General features: G+C 37.6%; 2 protein-coding genes across 8 annotated transcripts in view; both read left to right on the plus strand.

The window, feature by feature from the left end:
* Window positions 1-2,804, plus strand: part of map7d2b (MAP7 domain containing 2b) — a 29,261-nt gene extending 26,457 nt beyond the window's left edge. For all 6 annotated transcript variants that reach the window (XM_030123341.1, XM_030123345.1, XM_030123339.1 and 3 more), the window contains one exon: window positions 224-2,804. The gene's annotated coding sequence lies outside the window, so the exon portion shown is untranslated. The remainder of the gene's footprint in view (window positions 1-223) is intronic.
* A 1,156-nt stretch (window positions 2,805-3,960) lies between these two features.
* On the plus strand, window positions 3,961-15,945 carry LOC115411592 (BCLAF1 and THRAP3 family member 3). 2 transcript variants are annotated; one of them, XM_030123782.1, is made up of 11 exons: window positions 3,961-4,160; window positions 5,472-5,515; window positions 5,730-6,392; window positions 7,532-8,332; window positions 11,663-11,832; window positions 12,436-12,556; window positions 12,783-12,852; window positions 12,941-13,077; window positions 13,241-13,343; window positions 13,423-13,537; window positions 14,464-15,945. In XM_030123782.1, exons 2-11 carry the CDS (start codon window positions 5,481-5,483, stop codon window positions 14,475-14,477), a joined length of 2,229 nt encoding a protein of 742 aa, XP_029979642.1. In that variant the 5' UTR covers window positions 3,961-4,160; window positions 5,472-5,480; the 3' UTR covers window positions 14,478-15,945. The 2 variants fall into 2 exon arrangements, with proteins under 2 accessions (XP_029979642.1, XP_029979643.1); XM_030123783.1 differs by having other exon boundaries at window positions 13,429-13,537.
* The last annotated feature ends 981 nt before the right edge of the window (window positions 15,946-16,926 follow it).

Here is a 16,926-nt window from a genome sequence, read left to right on the forward strand (position 1 = left end):
TGCGTCTGATGCAACTTTTTTTGTTAGGATAGAAATAGAGTGTCAGAGCTGTGGATAGTCTGATCATGTTGCAAATGGATGCTGTTTAATTTCATATCATTATGCATTTTTGGTTCGAACTAAGTTTAGATATATTGCTATTTTTAGGTGTTAACTGACTATTGTGTCTTTACACAAAAGTGGTACACAAATTGAGTCCACTGTGTCATTTCTTTGCTTTTAGGAGAAGCTGGGAGGTTCAGTTTAAACAAGAACCAGGAGAAACAGACCAGAGACCACCACCTCCATCTGCAACAACCAACAACAACCAACAACAACAACAACAACATTTCCACCACAAACCACTGCTGATTTCTCACCTGTACTACCAAACCACACACACTCCACACATAACTGTTAAGCTTTGGCTATGCTTTGAGGCAGTGCAGACTGGCGAGTTTGACCACCTGAATCTAAACCACATCAGCTAGACTTTGTTCATGTTAAGGACCCAGACTTTTCATTTGCAGATCATATCCAAATCACACTCGCAACACTGAACAGGATTTTTGTCATCCTTTTTTCTCTTCCATCTATACCTTGCTTTGTTGTACATCTGAACTGCTCCTTTGCAAACATAGCCCATCTGCACTGCCACAAAATTTCACTATTGTCCAGTTTAATCTCTGCTTTTGTAAAACTGTAAATAGATCCAACCGTGCTGTGGAGCGTCATTATAAAGACCTGATGGAAGCAGTAAGACCGACGCTGGTGGATGAATCCTGCGTAGCATCTTCAGAGAGGACTGACTTGTGAAACTGTTTTCAGTTGTAGCTGTGTTTGGGGTTTTCTCCCTTCCTGTCTGATGGTTCCTGCGTGTTTATCTCGACTGCTCACAGCGACTCGTACACTATAAAACCCAGTCTGCTGTAGCTGTTCCCTGAAGAAAACATTCACAACTGATATTATAACCTGTAGACAATAGCTTTGGTTTCTCTGCTGCTCATCACTTGATTGTTTTGTGGATGACCCCACGGCAAGGATGTGAAGAAAACCTCTGAGGGAGAACAATATGTCAATAGTCTTGTATTTTTATCTGCAGGTCAGGAAAATATTGACACAGTGTTGTGTATTCGTCTGGCACTGACTGTAATCACGCTAGCTGCAGTTCATTGTGTGCACTTAGAGTAGTTATGTGTTTTCACTGCTCTGGCATCACCACCTTCCCAGAAAACTCATTCCCCACACTAAAATATACCTCACCGCCTCGCAGCTCATCACCTCTGAGGCCTTAAAACCTCTGTGCAGCCCCCCACTCTGTGCTTTACCCTCAACCTGAGCTTCATCTGTATGTACTCTTCCACCAAAACATCCAGAGAGTAAAGAAACAAAACTTCAGAAACCACAAATTAGCTCAGCTCATCTGTGTTTGCTTTTCAGCTGCACCACAAGAACAACAAAGATTGAGGGTAAAGAAAATGGGATTTAAGTGTAATTCTTGCATTGCTTGAATTTGACCAGCGCACACAGCAAATTCTATAACAGTCATATATATTTTTATTCGTTTATACAGTATCAAGTTACAGGGACAGTGCATGTTGACCGAGGTTTCTGGAAAAGGGTCAGTTTATGGATAGTTTTCAACCCTGACAACCACAAAACTGCATAAAATATATTTAAAGAAGTGCAAAAATACATACTTTTTGTTATTTCAGTAAGTTACACAGTACGGTCACACATTTAAATTCTGTTTTAATCATCCCTCAGGGGCTCAGATGAGTTTGTCTGTGGAGATGATTAAAGAAACTAACAAATCATGAACCGATATCTGTGCAACTTTCTGATTAGTTAAAGATAATCAATTAATTCAGAAGTTCAGTTTCATCTCCGTACATTACTGTCTGTCTGTCTGAGTACTTTTTTTTTCTTTTTCAAATTGCCATAATACCTGCATTTTTAACTGACTTTCACTGTCAAAACAATGTTGAATCAAGTGGGATCAGGGACAGAAGGCCAGGAGCATCTATCAAGATATCATCAGCAATCATAGGACACATTAACAATTCATTTTAAGCTAGTAACATGTTAGTCGCTAACTTACACATGAAACAGACAATTCCAGTCATGATGTACACATACAGACATGAATGAGTTTCATTTCCACTGTCCAAACACTGTCTCATAACTTTAAAATGTTTTTTTCGTACAGAGATTTAAAGATTTTATTACTGAGCGTCTCTCATAAGAAACTTTTTTTATTATTAAAAATGCTCTTCTGTTTTAGTCAGGAGTATGCATCACACACATAGAATTGGCATGTATTACACGCTGCCAATTGGTGACTTAGTAAAACCAGGACTCAAGAAAATCGGGGACAGACTATGAATGAAATATACAAAAAGGTGGTGGTGGTTAGGAAAGTGTAGCATTTCAATATAGACCCTCTGCTCTGTTTTGGCTGTTAGAATCACTTATGATTGAAAGTAAAACCTCAAACGTGGACTGTGACAGAGTTTCCTCCAGCAGTGAAGGTGGTCTACTGCTAATCCGAGGCATCACACTGAGGGAAAAATGCATTTAGCAGCAACAGTTGCACCTTTCAGAGTGTGGTTTCATGTTGTCCCACTCCTGTCAGCTTCATGATAGCTCATTAGCCCTTCAGATTCAGCTCATCGTAAGAGGGTCTCCTGGATGTATATGAAGTAAAAATAAAGGACATACTGTTTATCCTAATATTACTCTGTGACACTGCAGCTTGGTGGAATATATCATTGTAGATGTGGTGCATGGAAAACTGCTGAAAACGAACAATAAACTTCATCAAGTCATTTTGTGTCAGTGAGATGGATAACTAAGCCCATGTACTGTACGTTTCTGGTTGACTAATGAAATGTTAAAGATAATGTTGGGTCTTAAAGATTAATAAAAAGTGGCACATATAATGATAAATTTAGTGTAGAGCTCACTGCAGCCACTTTTATTTCATTACAACTCACTGTCTGTTGATTTTATGCTGCACTGAAATTAAAACTAATCTGCAAAAAGCTGAGCCAATAATGATTTTTTTTTTTTTTAATTATCAGTTCATTTTAACATTGATGACAGAGTGAGACATAAAGTTTGACTTTTCAGCTTCCAAAAAATGAACTTTTATTTGGTTTTTGGCCAATACAAAAACAATATTGATTAATAGTCACAGAACAAGAAATAATCATGCAATCAGACCCATGAGAATTTTTATTACAAACTTGATTTATGTCAGAATTTTGATTAGAAAAAATAGTTGTGCAGTAATTTCTGCAAGCTGAATGCAATACAACGAATTTGAGTTGAAATATATATATTTTTTTTCAACACTGCAGGTCTAGCATGGATAAAGTAGATTTGTTCTCATAAATTTACAGTATCGACATGAAAGGATTATCATACTGATGTGTACTAATGATATATTGTAAGCATTATCATATATTTTATTTCATTCTTATTTACATGTATTATCAGTTAAATTTATTGTTTTATTAGAGTATTTTTCACTTTACTTACTATGACTTTACTTAGTATTTTGAGGGATTCACTTTGTTTTAATTTTTTCCCCCAACTTTTCTGCTGAAAGCCTTGATTTGGATAAGGATGAAAATATATATAACATTTAATATGATTTACCAAACCGTCATGTATTCAAGCTATGTCATGCAAATTAATTTATTTTTGTACACCATTAACTCTGGGGGGGAACCAAAACAAAGTCGATAGTATCTGAAATTTTATTTCATTTTAGTCAGTTTTGCATTACTTATGGTTTTTCTTCAGCTTTGAAAAACTTTTTTATACGACAGTTTAAACCATTTCTCCCAGCTTCTTTTATTTTAAGCCTAAATTTAAGTTTCAGATCATGTTCATGTCTCTTTACATGCTTTTATTTTAAAGATATTTTTATGGTTTTATTTTGAAGACTGTGTTTTCCGGAAGGGCCTGGAAGTTGATTTCAACAACCATTTTATTTTAGTCCGTGGTTGATAGTAAACAGCATGCGTCTAACTTTCACTTATCCACAAATAGGGTTGTAGTGGTATAGTTTGTTTGTTTTTTTGGTTGTTTGTTTTCCTTTGTTTTTCCGCTGTGTTACTTTGGTGTGCTAATATTGCTTTAGCTAACATTTGCTGCGCGTGTTGTGTTCAGAGGTAAGTCAACTGCGTGAGGTTAGCAGCTAGGTTCAGTTAGCTAGCGAACAATTATTCATCCTGATATATATATATATTTTTTTACTTAGCATTAAATATTTTGCATGGCTAGTGTGTACTATTAAGAGCGTCGCTAGTGGGATTCTCTCTATGATAAAATGAGTTTCTGTCATGAAAAATAGTAACTGATCGAATACTAGCTAACATTAGCATGTGTGCGTTTGCCACTGTGGGTAATTTAAAAACGGGAATGGCAGGTACTCAACCTATTAAAACCAAATGGACCTCAGTCACCATTTCTAATCAGATGGGTTAGTGCTGGCTAAGTCTATGGAGCTGTTAGGTAATCTATCCATGTTAAATATAGTGCTTAACAAATTTATTAGAACACCACCCTATGTAAGGCTTATGCCACATCTGCCCTAAAATAAATTAAACGGCATTGGTATTTTCAAAAATCATTCTTATATTACTGTAATGGTCAATACATCAGTATGTAGGAGCCAAAATGATATTTTTAATGCTGAAATGCAACTATGATTGCTATCCAATACTTTTCAAATGTTCTTTTACAATTAAATAATTAAAAAACAAAACAAAACAGTAGGATATAACACATTATTATGTCTTGATTAATTTTGCAAATTATAGTTGCACATTTGTACTCCAGAACAGAAATGTATTTTTTTTGTGGTTAAATGGTGTTCTTGATTAATTTCTGATTTGTCAGTGAAGCCCAGTGAACCGGCTGAAATTTGTGAACAAACCGGTGAAAGTATTTTATGATGCTGGATGGTCTCTGAGAAATATGTGAACAGGTGGTGTAATAAATTCACTAAGCACTGTATATGTCTAAAATATCAGCATCTTTGCTTGCAGATGAACATCAAATACAGTCCACACTTCCACCTTTAAGTTTGAGTACATTTAGAACAGCAACATTTTGTCATTGAAAGATATATTTGCTTCTGGGATTTTTTGAGGTAGATTTTCACTGTAATTCTTACTGTTTTATGTTGTCAAATTCTGACATCAAAAGGTTTGATCATCTTCTATATAACACTATGTGTCTTTTGATGGATAAAAATAACTCATCACTCTGAATACAACACAAAGTGTAGTCGGAGTAAACAATGAGTACACTCTGTGAACCACAATTTGTAGTCTCTGTTCACAGAATTAAGGCAGGGATTTTGCAAAAGGTTCTAAGTAGTAGTATTGGCAAAACAATGTAGCAGAACATTATTTTTTAAATATTTGTTATAAAATGCTTATCAGATTTTGTAACACAGTCATTTCCTTTTCTTCAAGGTTGGAAAAATGTCAAGACAGAGGTCTCAGTCACCGCATTACAGGTAATAGTATTCTCAGTATAAAGTAGGCTCAATACATACAGTACATAATAAATATATAGCTAGTAGTACTCAGATATGTCAAGAGTTGTTGATATTTTAGTCTGGAAAATATGGAATTTTGAAATGGAAAATGCTAGGTAAAATAAGTAATAAGAGTTATTTCTTAATTTTTGTATCACATTTGGTGAAGTGTTTTCAATATTTCCATTTTTAGGATGTTCCCATGGGATGAACCAGATTTTGATCCTCACAAAGTCATTGCAGAATTGCATGGGATGCCACAAGGTAGGAGGCACGGCTCAGGAGAAGATCCTGAAGAACACTGGGACTACCTCAGAGGTGACATGTCCCCAGATGGCCGGAGAAGATCCCCTCCTTTTCGAGGTGACCATCACTTTCCACATGAGCGGCATCCAGAAGAGTTTTACCGCAGGAGGCTCTCACCTTTTCAAGACGTGATTGACTATGGTGACCAGAGGTTTTCCCCACAGCACAATATAGGAGTCGAAGGAGACAGGTGCGGAGAAAGGTTTAGACAACACTTTGAGGATTTTGAAGACAGGCGGAGGTCCCAGTCACCAGTGAGATTACAGAGGGAGAGGTTACCCTTGTCACCAAGATCTCAGTCAGACCAGTTGCAGAGGCATCATGGGATGGAATGGAGGAGAGAAGACCAGGGCAGGAGTCGAGGAAAGTTCAGCGACCACAGTCCTGGTGGGAGGTCCGATGACCAAAGAGGGGGGGTAGGTAGGGAAAGAGGACAAAGGAATGCACAGAGTCCTAACAAGAATAGACGAAGGGAGGCCCCACGAATGGAGCAGAGGAACCCCCCCTTTAAAAGGCACAGGAGAGAAATGGATGACGCCAGTCACCTTGGGTAAATTTTAAGCAAAATGCTTTGCAGCACAAAAATGGAAAAAGAAGAATACTGAGAGTTCTTCTCTTTTTAATTTCTGTAGAACAGAATTCTTCACTTAATGTTTTTTTGACTTTCTTGAATGAGAGATACTACTATGACTAATATTGCATGGCTTTAATTTTTTTTTTTTTTTTTTAGCAAATTCTGCATATAATTAACATTTCTGCATGCTATATTAAACTTAATTAATATAAATGAGAGCTATAATTGCACTTAGTTCAGGCTCATGTGAAATCTGTTTTTGTAAGTGTAACACCCTTAAAACTCGTGACTCTTATGATGACAGTCCATCATAGGACAGTCAAACTAGAGCTGGATGACCTGACCAAAATATAATACGGTCTTTGGAGTTGGACCAATTACAACCAAACTATAAATAGATAAGGTTTTTGGACGCTTAAACCAATTTCTTGGTTTGAAGTCACTGAAGTCACCGGACTTCAGTGATGTACAGAAATGTAGGGTCTGTACAGCCTTATGTCTGTGTATAGAGATTTTTTTTTTTTACTAAAAACTCTGCATTTATGCATAATTTTGTTCCAGTGCAGTTGCAGTGTTTCATACAATCTACACTGTGTCACCTATCATAAGATGATCTGTCCTGCCATTATTTTATTTCTTCAGTGGTAGAAAACTCCTACACAATCTCCCTAAGTTTAAAGTAGACAACCCAAACACTTTTAGAACAGAAATAATAGTTTTGAACAGTCTTTTATATTCTCTGATCCTGCAGCATTTGTGCTATTAACGCATAATGCAACACTCTGTACAAGACCATAATTTCACTGCTACTTGAACCATTTAAAATGAATTGTAGAAACTTTTGGACATTGCTGTTGTTCAGTTACTTAGTGAAGTGATCTGTACAAATTTTCTTAAAAACAGATCATGTGGTGAATTAAGATTGTCTGTTATAAGATCATCAGATCACCCAGCTCTAAGAGAAACCCTAGTTTTCTGTCTGGTATTAAGTTGTTTTTTAAAGGTGTAAATTGTAACTTTTGTTCAAAACTACATTTAAGTGTAGCTTTAAAAGCAGATGTGTTGCTCCTCTGTATCATTGTTGAACGATTTCACCTCCTCTTGTGCCATCACAGGTACGGGAAAGAGGAGGAGTTTGGGGAACAGCGTTACTCAGTGGAAACACCTAGAGATGGGTTTGCAGGAGATGCTCAGGGGAAAATTCTTCATTCGGGACCACTTGTAGTTGAGCACGATCATGGCATAGACAACAGGGATGCCCTACGGCAGGAACACTTCAGCAGTCGCAGAGATCATGACTTTAACTTAAATCGACAGAGAAGTCCCTATCAAGTTGACAGCAGGATGCAGGAGCATTTCAGGAAGCCAAACAGCAGGTTGGATGAGTGGGAAGACACGAGTGGAGACCATTTTCAAGACACCTGGAAAGACCCCAACTATCATGAAGCAAGAAGAAGCCCTTTGCAACAAGACAGACCAAACCCCATGCGATATGCTAAACAAAATAGTCCCATGAACCATGGTGGAAGGAGCGATGCTTTCCCTGCAAAAGGGAGGTTCAATCGTGGAAGGAATGGGCCACCCAGGGGTCCACAACTTTTCCATCAGTCCTCCCAGGAATACCAAAAGCCTCTTCCTGAACAACAGAGACCAGCGTACCAACCACTCAGAGAAGACCGCTACAAGGAGATGTCAGAAGAGGAGCCTAACTGGGAAGAGAGAGGCCGATTTCAACCATGGGGTGGTGACAGACCTGCGAGTGCAGACCGACACTTACCAAGAGAAGACTTGGACCCTAAAATGCCCCGAAGCAGGGAGCGTGGATGGAACAATCCAAAAGCCAACAGCATGACAGTGGTATCAGAGGAAACGCTTACCATCAAAGTAGACATGAGCCGACCTGTAAACCAAAACAGGTAGGGTATTTTTTTACGATTAGATTGTCAGGGTGAGAGGTTAAAGTTCACACTTTCTTTTTCTCAAGGAAAGCTGCAGGAGGAAGAGGACAGAAGCACCACAAGAGAATGATGAACACAAAGAATGTACAGCATGAATTTGTTTAACTGAATTGGAATTCGGTGACTACAACAGCTGCCAAAGTTTTATTGATACAACACAAAATAACATCATAATTCTGCCTAAAGGAGCTTTGACACAAAAACCCCAAGAAATGGAAGAAAAATGGAAAACCCTGAGGAAGAGCCATTGAGGAGCAATGTCTTTTCTAGATGGACAAACATGCAGTGTCAAATATGTTACAATATGGTTATATCCTGGAACACGTATCCCATATTATATGAGCGTTTTTCATCAATTCATCAGGATCCTTCATTGAAAAAATACAATATCATCTGAAGATGGAAGTTGGAAACACTCAAAAACGTGTTGAAAGAAGAAATCATAATTTCTGAAGTGAAATCGGCTCACAAATTTGCCTTGAGGTTTATCAATTTTTGTGATTTGCAACACTGTCCTTTGACTCTGAAAATGGAAAGGAAAGTGCCCAGAAAAATTGTTTTAACTGCTAAAAATATACCCATTCATTATTGAAAAACTTCTGTGATCATTTTGGACCATGTTTTCAAATGAAGAGGATTCCACTTGCAGCGCAGATTGGTTGGGATTTATTAATCTGTGAAGATACCAGCTGGATATCTGAGAGAGCTTCAAGACTTTATATTGAGTCAACAGATTTCACATTTTGTGGCAAACATTTCCCAGTGGAACCAGGACTGTCCTGAAGCAAGAAACAGAGGACACGGATGTCAGGTTTGCAATGACTAATGTGACTGATGTTTTGCAGAGGAGTTTATCAGAATGTGACATTGAACATACCATTTTACCTGAAAATCAGGTTGAAAGCCAAGAAGAAGTGGTCTTTGCAGGGTTCAACTCTACTGAAAGAGATCTGTTGTATCGACTGGCTTTTTAATCAGAAGATCAAAACATAAAATGCCACAGTCTGATGAAGCGATCAGTACAGTCACTGTTGTTGAAGTTCCTTTCTGAAGCCAAAACTAGTGCTGCTTTTAAGATCTGAAGAAAAACTCCATGGTTTCTTCCCTGGAGCTGCCATAAAAGAACATCACCTGTTTCAGGAGAACATTATGGCATCGTGTGATGGCTTGGTTGGCTCCAAGCTTTCTTGACTTGTAGAAACTGTTAAGAACGTTGATCATGGAAGATGTTATTTCAGATGAAGATGGGAGGAACTGGAAGTCCTATTTTACCCTTATAAAACAGTGGTTTTACTCACTTTATGACAAAGCTTTTTGTAGGACCTGCACATGATGCTTATTTCAAAGAGGAGACTTTGAAAGAGGAAGGTAAGAAAATCCCAACACTGAAACTGAAATCAGTGTTGAAACTGAAATTTGAATCACCGTCACGGACTGATCTGAAATATTGATCATCAGATGTGGAACTAATCCTGGGACACACTGTATCACTAGTCTGTACTGTATAACAATGGAGGAAGAAGCAGTGAAGATATAAGCAGAGCATGAAGCTGGAGGTGTGAATGTTGGGGGGGGAAAAAAAAGCTGTGACTGAAGTGGATATTTCAGCTTGATGGGAGCTTTTGGTCCATGTGGCATAGGGACCTGAACATGTTGACTTCCTGAATGGGAAGAACAGGTGACGAACGCATTAGCCATGGATAACAATGGCACTGACATGATATTTGGGGAATATTTAACCTCTGTAAAGTACTGAAAGAGAAATGTTATGTTGTCTACTAACCACAGTGGAAAGAGATGTGGCGATTGAGTGCCATTTAATGAAGACCACCTTAAGGGAGAGAATTCTGGGACACATTAACACTGGATCAGAAGCTGTGCTGTGTGCTACAGTGAAGGAAAATAAATCTCTCGGATCATGTTACTGAACTTTCAGGCTGGTTTTTGCCAGCCCATCAAAGGTATCTGAATCCTTTTCAGTACAGAGACAACACAGTGAAGACTGTTGGGCCTGTCGTCAATTTACTAATGTCACAGTGAAAACAGAGGAACCACTTAGTCATTGCTGAAAAACTGATGCTTTTCACTTCTGCCAAGAGAAGTGAAATCATCTGAAAGAATCAACAAACAGAAGCTGAGGATGTGAGTGGTACTGTTGATAAATGGAGAAAGTCAAAACAGTCAACCAAAGCAATGACCATCAAGGAGATAAAAACAAAGCGTCTCAGGCAAATTATGTCAAATCCACAGAGGACATATTGGCAGTTTAGTGGATGAAAGAAGTTGGAGCATCAGCAGGAATGTGAGAAGAAATAATCTGCGGGGATTTTTTAAAGGTGGAGAAACGGGAATATAAATGTCATAAGAGATCAACGCACTGAGCGTTGATAAGTGGAGGCATTCACAAAGATCAACTATGAGCATGACAACACAGGAAGATTTCATGGCATCAAGAGAAACATCACAACTGAAAAAAAAAAAAAAAAACGCACCATGTTTGTTCATATCTTTGATGTTTGTGGCACAATCACATTGGAGGAATGGAGGAGTTGAAACATCACCAGTGTTGTTAAATGGAAATAATCTGCAAGGACATGTAATCTAAACTGTTCAAATGGAGAGATTAAGGATGTGATTATAAATGTCATAAAAGATAAATACTGATGAACGGAGAAACTGGATAATCATTGTTAAAAGAAGACAAGGCAGCAAAGAAGTTTTTAAACTGTTAAGTGTCAAATGCTGAAAAACAAGTTGTCACTGAACAACAGCATTAAGGAAGTCAGTGAGCAGCTGAAATACTTGGTCTTGAAACCAAAGTAAGAAACCCAAACAAGAAAAGAAGTGTGAACTTTGACCTGACTCACCTGTATTTCGGAGAGGACCAGGATGGTTTCCTTTCACATAAATTTTGTTTTAACTATCCATAAAACTATTCTGGATTAACCTATGTTAGCATAGACTCCCTTCAGTTGGTTATAGGCTGTTGTATGTGTTGTGGAAGTATTTTTTCTCCAGGTAAGTCTCTTGGGTAAGGTAAAAAAGTGACTTTTTTGACGTCTAATTGGGCTTACAGATGCACAAAGGACCAATTATTGGTATGTTTTTGAACCAAAAACTGTGCTAATGAACACATTTTGTCAGCGTTAAATTAAAAATATGTTTTTACACAAATCCACTGTTCAGATCCACTATTTTGTGAACTTAATTTCATGTTTTTATTGTGTTGGAGAAAACTGCATTTTCATCTTAGCTGTGGCGTTTAACCTTCAATTTTGTCCTCCACAGCCAGCTGTGTTATTCCTCAGACAGGCAGCTGTCTTTAGATCTTGTCAATGTGGGTCGGCAGCGTCTGGACTTCCTGCCAATGTTGGAGCACTCTGGGACATATCGGGAGACTGCGATGCACACTGGGACTTTTGCACAGGAAATCATCACCCTGGTGCACCAGGTCAAAGGTGAAACCTCTCTTCAGTTTCCTTTTTTATCAAATTCAGATGAAAAGATCAGAAATGTATTCATAGTATTGATGAATTTAATTGTTCTATTTGTTCCTCACTCAGTGTAGCTAAAACATCTCTGTTTTTTTTTTTAGAATAATGTATGTGACAAATGAAGAGATCTGGATCTTGACTGTTCACTGAAAGTTGATTGGTCCGTGATAATGTTGCGCTGCGATAAACCAAAAGAGTTGAACATAATGCTGTGCAATATGACCAAATCTCACACTGATTTACAGTCATTTCATATCCAGAATGTATATGTATATACAGGTGTGTATTGAATGAACACAGCAGCCACTAAATTGTTGTATAATAATATGCAATATAAAGTAGGGTTTTGAGGATTGATGAACTGTCAGATAGCAGTCTGAGCACAGCCTAAGAGAGCTCTAGTACGGAAGAAGTGGTCTCCAAAGGCTGTTGTCCCTTTTGAAAACAGAAAAAAACATCAAGTTTGTTTATTTCTGTTATCACCGCAGAGCATCAAATGAAACATGGGTGTGTAATTTTCTTGAGTGTTTTATCCATTATTAATCCATGGTCCCCTTGTGTTTACAGATCAGTATTTCAGAGGTGATGACATTACCCTAAATGAACGCTTCTCCGCTCCACAAAAAGGCAGCTACTCTGAAGAAGAGATGGAGGAGCTGACCCTGGATCAGAGGTTCAGTTCAACCCGGTATGTCTCACACTAACAGAGTCTGTGCTTTTATCAGCAATTGTGACTTCACATGTGATGTCATTTTTTAAATCACATAATAACACATCCAGTAGGAATTATAATCTTTAGACAGAGCTCAAGAGGAGATAGTAAAACATTTGATATGTTGTGTAAATGTGGATGAAGTAAACTGTTAACTTATCTAAACTCATACTTGTGTATTTTTTGTGCTTTTCTTGTGCAGTGGCTTCAGTTTAAATGTGAACTCATTTGATGATGATGAACCACTGTTCTCCAGACTGGGGCCCATGCAGGTTAAAAGCTGAGTTATCAAACTACATTTTGGTGTGAATTTTGTCAGATTGATAATGTTCACTGATCATGCTGATGGGCTATTAACAGGGTTTAGGTATGCAGCCGGCACGAGACCCAGGAGACCTGAGACACGACCTAGAGAGGAGGAGACAGGAGAGACTAGAGGGAGTGAAGGTCACAATACCAGGGACCAGCCTGCCACAGCGCCCCCTAGGGCCAGTCAGGTAGGATTCTTCTTTATCGTCATGACACTACAGGACCATTTTAAAGATCTGAGGGCTGTTTCACAAACCCAATATTCCTGAGTAACAGGAAGTTATTAGGTAACTCTTAACCTCAACAAGATTTTCTGTCTACTAAACTTGAAAACTTTAATTATTCTGTCAGTGAGCAGACAGAGTATGGTGACAAGGATGGGATGTTTCCGATGGATGATGTGGGATTTCCTAACTGGCCGACACAACAAAACAGGAGACGAGAAGGAAACGTGGTGAGTGTTCGTCAAACGGTTTGACCTCTGACCTTCACACAAGTGGAAGTTAGAGTAACTCTGTTCGGTCCTCCTGTAGGGACCAAGGAGAGGAGCTCCTTACAAAAAAAGCGTCGGGCCACAACGCAAAAACAATCGCCTTGGCAATCGGCTTGGACCATTTAGGAAACAGAACCACGGCAACAACCCAACAGGTAACAGTGACCCAAACTAATACAGCCATATGAGGGGTTTCATTTAACATGTCTGTGAAAAATTAAGTGAAATAGTCAGATGATGTTTCCTTCAACATTGTCCCTGTCTGTGTAAAAACGGAAGCAGTACATTCCAAAGAAGCGGTTGATTTATGAAACCACGCAATGGACTGTACATCAGCAACGTTTGACATATTGTACCCTTCAAGACAGTCTCATAAATACAAAACAATCAAAAAAAAAAATCAAAAAGTTTTGTCTTTTTTTTTTTTCCCCCCTCCGAGGCCAGTCTTAACAGATCTAGTGTGGCATAAGTGAGTTGACATATCCCATTCAGGGTTACTGTCATGAACAAAAACTAAAATACTAAAAAAAACAATAGAAAATTTAGGTCTTGCAAGAAATTACATTAAGAGCTGTTTTGAAAAAAAAATCTCATGCATCTATAAATCAAAAATTAATAGTGAAAAATAAATAATGGAACTTGGATCACAGCAAATGTGTCCTTCTGAAGTGTACATATTGGTGTCTATGCCAGTGTCAAAGGTCACAGTGGAAAACATGGAAATAGTTGTTAGTCATCAGTTTTTAAACAAACAATTAAAGCTATTATGCAACTGAGGGGTCAAAGATCAATGACGCATTTAGTGTCACAGATTTATTTTGAGGTGAACTCTCCTCTTGTGTAACTGCTCTTGGTGTGTCTGTGTGGAATTTTCTTGTTGACCTTCGACCGGGTGACACATTTTAAGGAGGTTTTCCCATCCGCCCACTGATCAGCTTCTAATCGTACCTGAGCTCATCCAATCCCATCTTCTCTCCTCCCGTTTCTCCGTTGACACCACTCAGATCCTCTTGCATTAAAGCCGCTCTCAGCATTGACCCAAATGTCTCTGACCTCATCTCTTTGTCTCCACCAATCACAGGTCCCAACTGGTGACCGGACATCGGAAAGGTATTCAAACTGGAGTCCCGGCACAAATGTTGTCATTCTGACTGTGAAGAAGGTGGAGATTGGATTAAAGTGAATGTAAACCGCTGGTATTTTAGAACTGTCTGATCCATTCACACCTTCTCATTCTTTGTCTCTTTCTGCTCTCCTCCCACCTTTCTCATGTCAGTGTGTTCATTCATTATTTCTAGTTTTTAGAAACTGAACGTCCCTGTGTTTACATGCATAAAACAAAATGTGGCTTTTGTTGGAAAGCTCAGCATTAGGTACAAACCAACAAACATATCCTGCTGAAATACGATGAAATATGACATTATTTTGTCAAGAGGCAGTAATAAAATTCAGACCAAGACCAAATATGAATTAAGAACATTCACCAACACTGACTTTTTCTTTACAAATCTTGTCAGAAAGTAATTTACTACTGATGTAAACTCGTCAACAGCCCTGATGTCAGGGTAAAGGATAACTTCAGGGTTTTTTAACCTGTTGTTTTCCATTAAAATGGATATTTCAAACTGCACTCAACTCCAAAACTTCTCAGAATACACCCAACTTTAACCCAAATCATATCAGAACTGAAGTAGACTCACTACACAGATGTTCATATAGTTTCTTTTTGCACTGATGTTCACACAATGACACCTAATATTTAATGGAAAACACAAGAAATGTAGATTAAAACTTGTCAAATATTTGTCAAATTTGAATTGATTCACTAAATTTTGATAGAAATTTACTCATTGGGTAACACTTTGTTGTCACAGTTTATTTCCACACAGTTCAATAACATTTTATTGTTCATAAGATTTATATAAATAAGTAAGAAATGAATAACATAAATGGCTTCGGTTAAAACTTTTTTTTACATGAACATTTTTTTTATTTCACTCCTCTGACTCTAATTGAAAACACTGAGTAAAATTCTATGCATAATCTTTCATCAATTTAATTCGACTGAATATATATATATATTTTTGTACTGGTTCACATTTAATCCAAAAACTGAAATGCAATTAATCAATGTAACCTCTTTTTATGAAGTACATGTTGCTTTTATGTAATAAAATAATGAAATGTCATTAATATCTTCAAACAAAAACATCTCACTATGCCCTATATGGATAAAGTTTCCAAACAGTCACCATCTGTTGGTGAAAATATGAACATGTTAAAAACCTGAAGTTATCTTCTGACGGTTGAATAGAAATAATGAAGTATTTGTCTCTGTATATCAGGTGCAGCTGTAAATCCCCACCATTGTACATTTTCATTCATGTCTTTAACACACCTCACCAGTTTCAGACTCTGTGAAGGAAAATGGTGTAGATGTTTGATATGATTCCTTTACTTGTATCTGTACAGTATTCATTAAAACCAGCCTTACTCTTAAACACCAGAGCAGATGTCATCTTCTACCCACAGTTGCTGAATGAATAAAATGTTTGTCATTTTGTTTTTGTATTTTTTAGACTTGACTTTGGCAGCTGACTACACTTAAATCTATTTAATTTACAGCATATGCATCACTTTTACACATAACTTTAGATGTTCATTTTGTAATATTTAGTGACATCTAGTGCATCACTTAAGCCTGCTGCATACTTCGTGAGAATAGAGGAAAAAAATTACGTAATTTTTTCCTTTTCACCCCAGTTTTGGAGTTCTTGCAGCTTTACTCTTCTCAATGTCTGGTTAGAACTTTATACTTGTGCTGTGCGAGAACTATTGTGCGATTGGTCACGTATTTGAAGGGGGCGTGGTTAATGTGGAAAAGCAGAGGACCTCCCAGGAGTTCAGTACTTAAGCCTACTAGGGCTTGCTTCATAGTCAGTGAGAACAGAGAAATTTGTTTCTTTTTATAGATGGTAAAAACAATACAGTTTCTTCTGCCCGAGACGTTTCACGCTACACGAGAAACTCAAATGCTGAACTCATGGTGGAGCATTTTCCACATTAACCACGCCTACTTCAAATACCTGACCAGTCGTGTAATAGTTCTCGCACAACGCGTGAGTGTAAAATTTGGTATTGGAGCACAAGCTCTGTTGAGATGATGGTTTGTAAAAATGTCCTATTGATGCTGAATTATCACTATTTCTCTTAATTTGAAAGGATGTCGACGCAATAAGGTTTACTTTTGCAAGAATTTAATTTGTCCAGTGAAGTACTGTAATACGATTTACATTAGTCAATATTGCACAGTTGCACTTCCCAAAATTAGAATATGGAAATGTTAAGTATTTTTTGTCAAGTGAAATTGTATATACTCTAGACTCATTACATATAAGCTAAAATATTTCAAGCACTTTTTTGATTTTAATTTTGATAATTACAGCCTATAGCTCAGAAAGAGTAGAATTTTATGATGGATCCAGTAGTGTTCCCTAAATTACAATGAATTAAGCAGCAATCATTAAGTAAAAGCTAACAATCA

Source organism: Sphaeramia orbicularis, chromosome 20 (genome assembly GCF_902148855.1).
Source record: "Sphaeramia orbicularis chromosome 20, fSphaOr1.1, whole genome shotgun sequence".
Classification (NCBI taxonomy): domain Eukaryota; kingdom Metazoa; phylum Chordata; class Actinopteri; order Kurtiformes; family Apogonidae; genus Sphaeramia; species Sphaeramia orbicularis.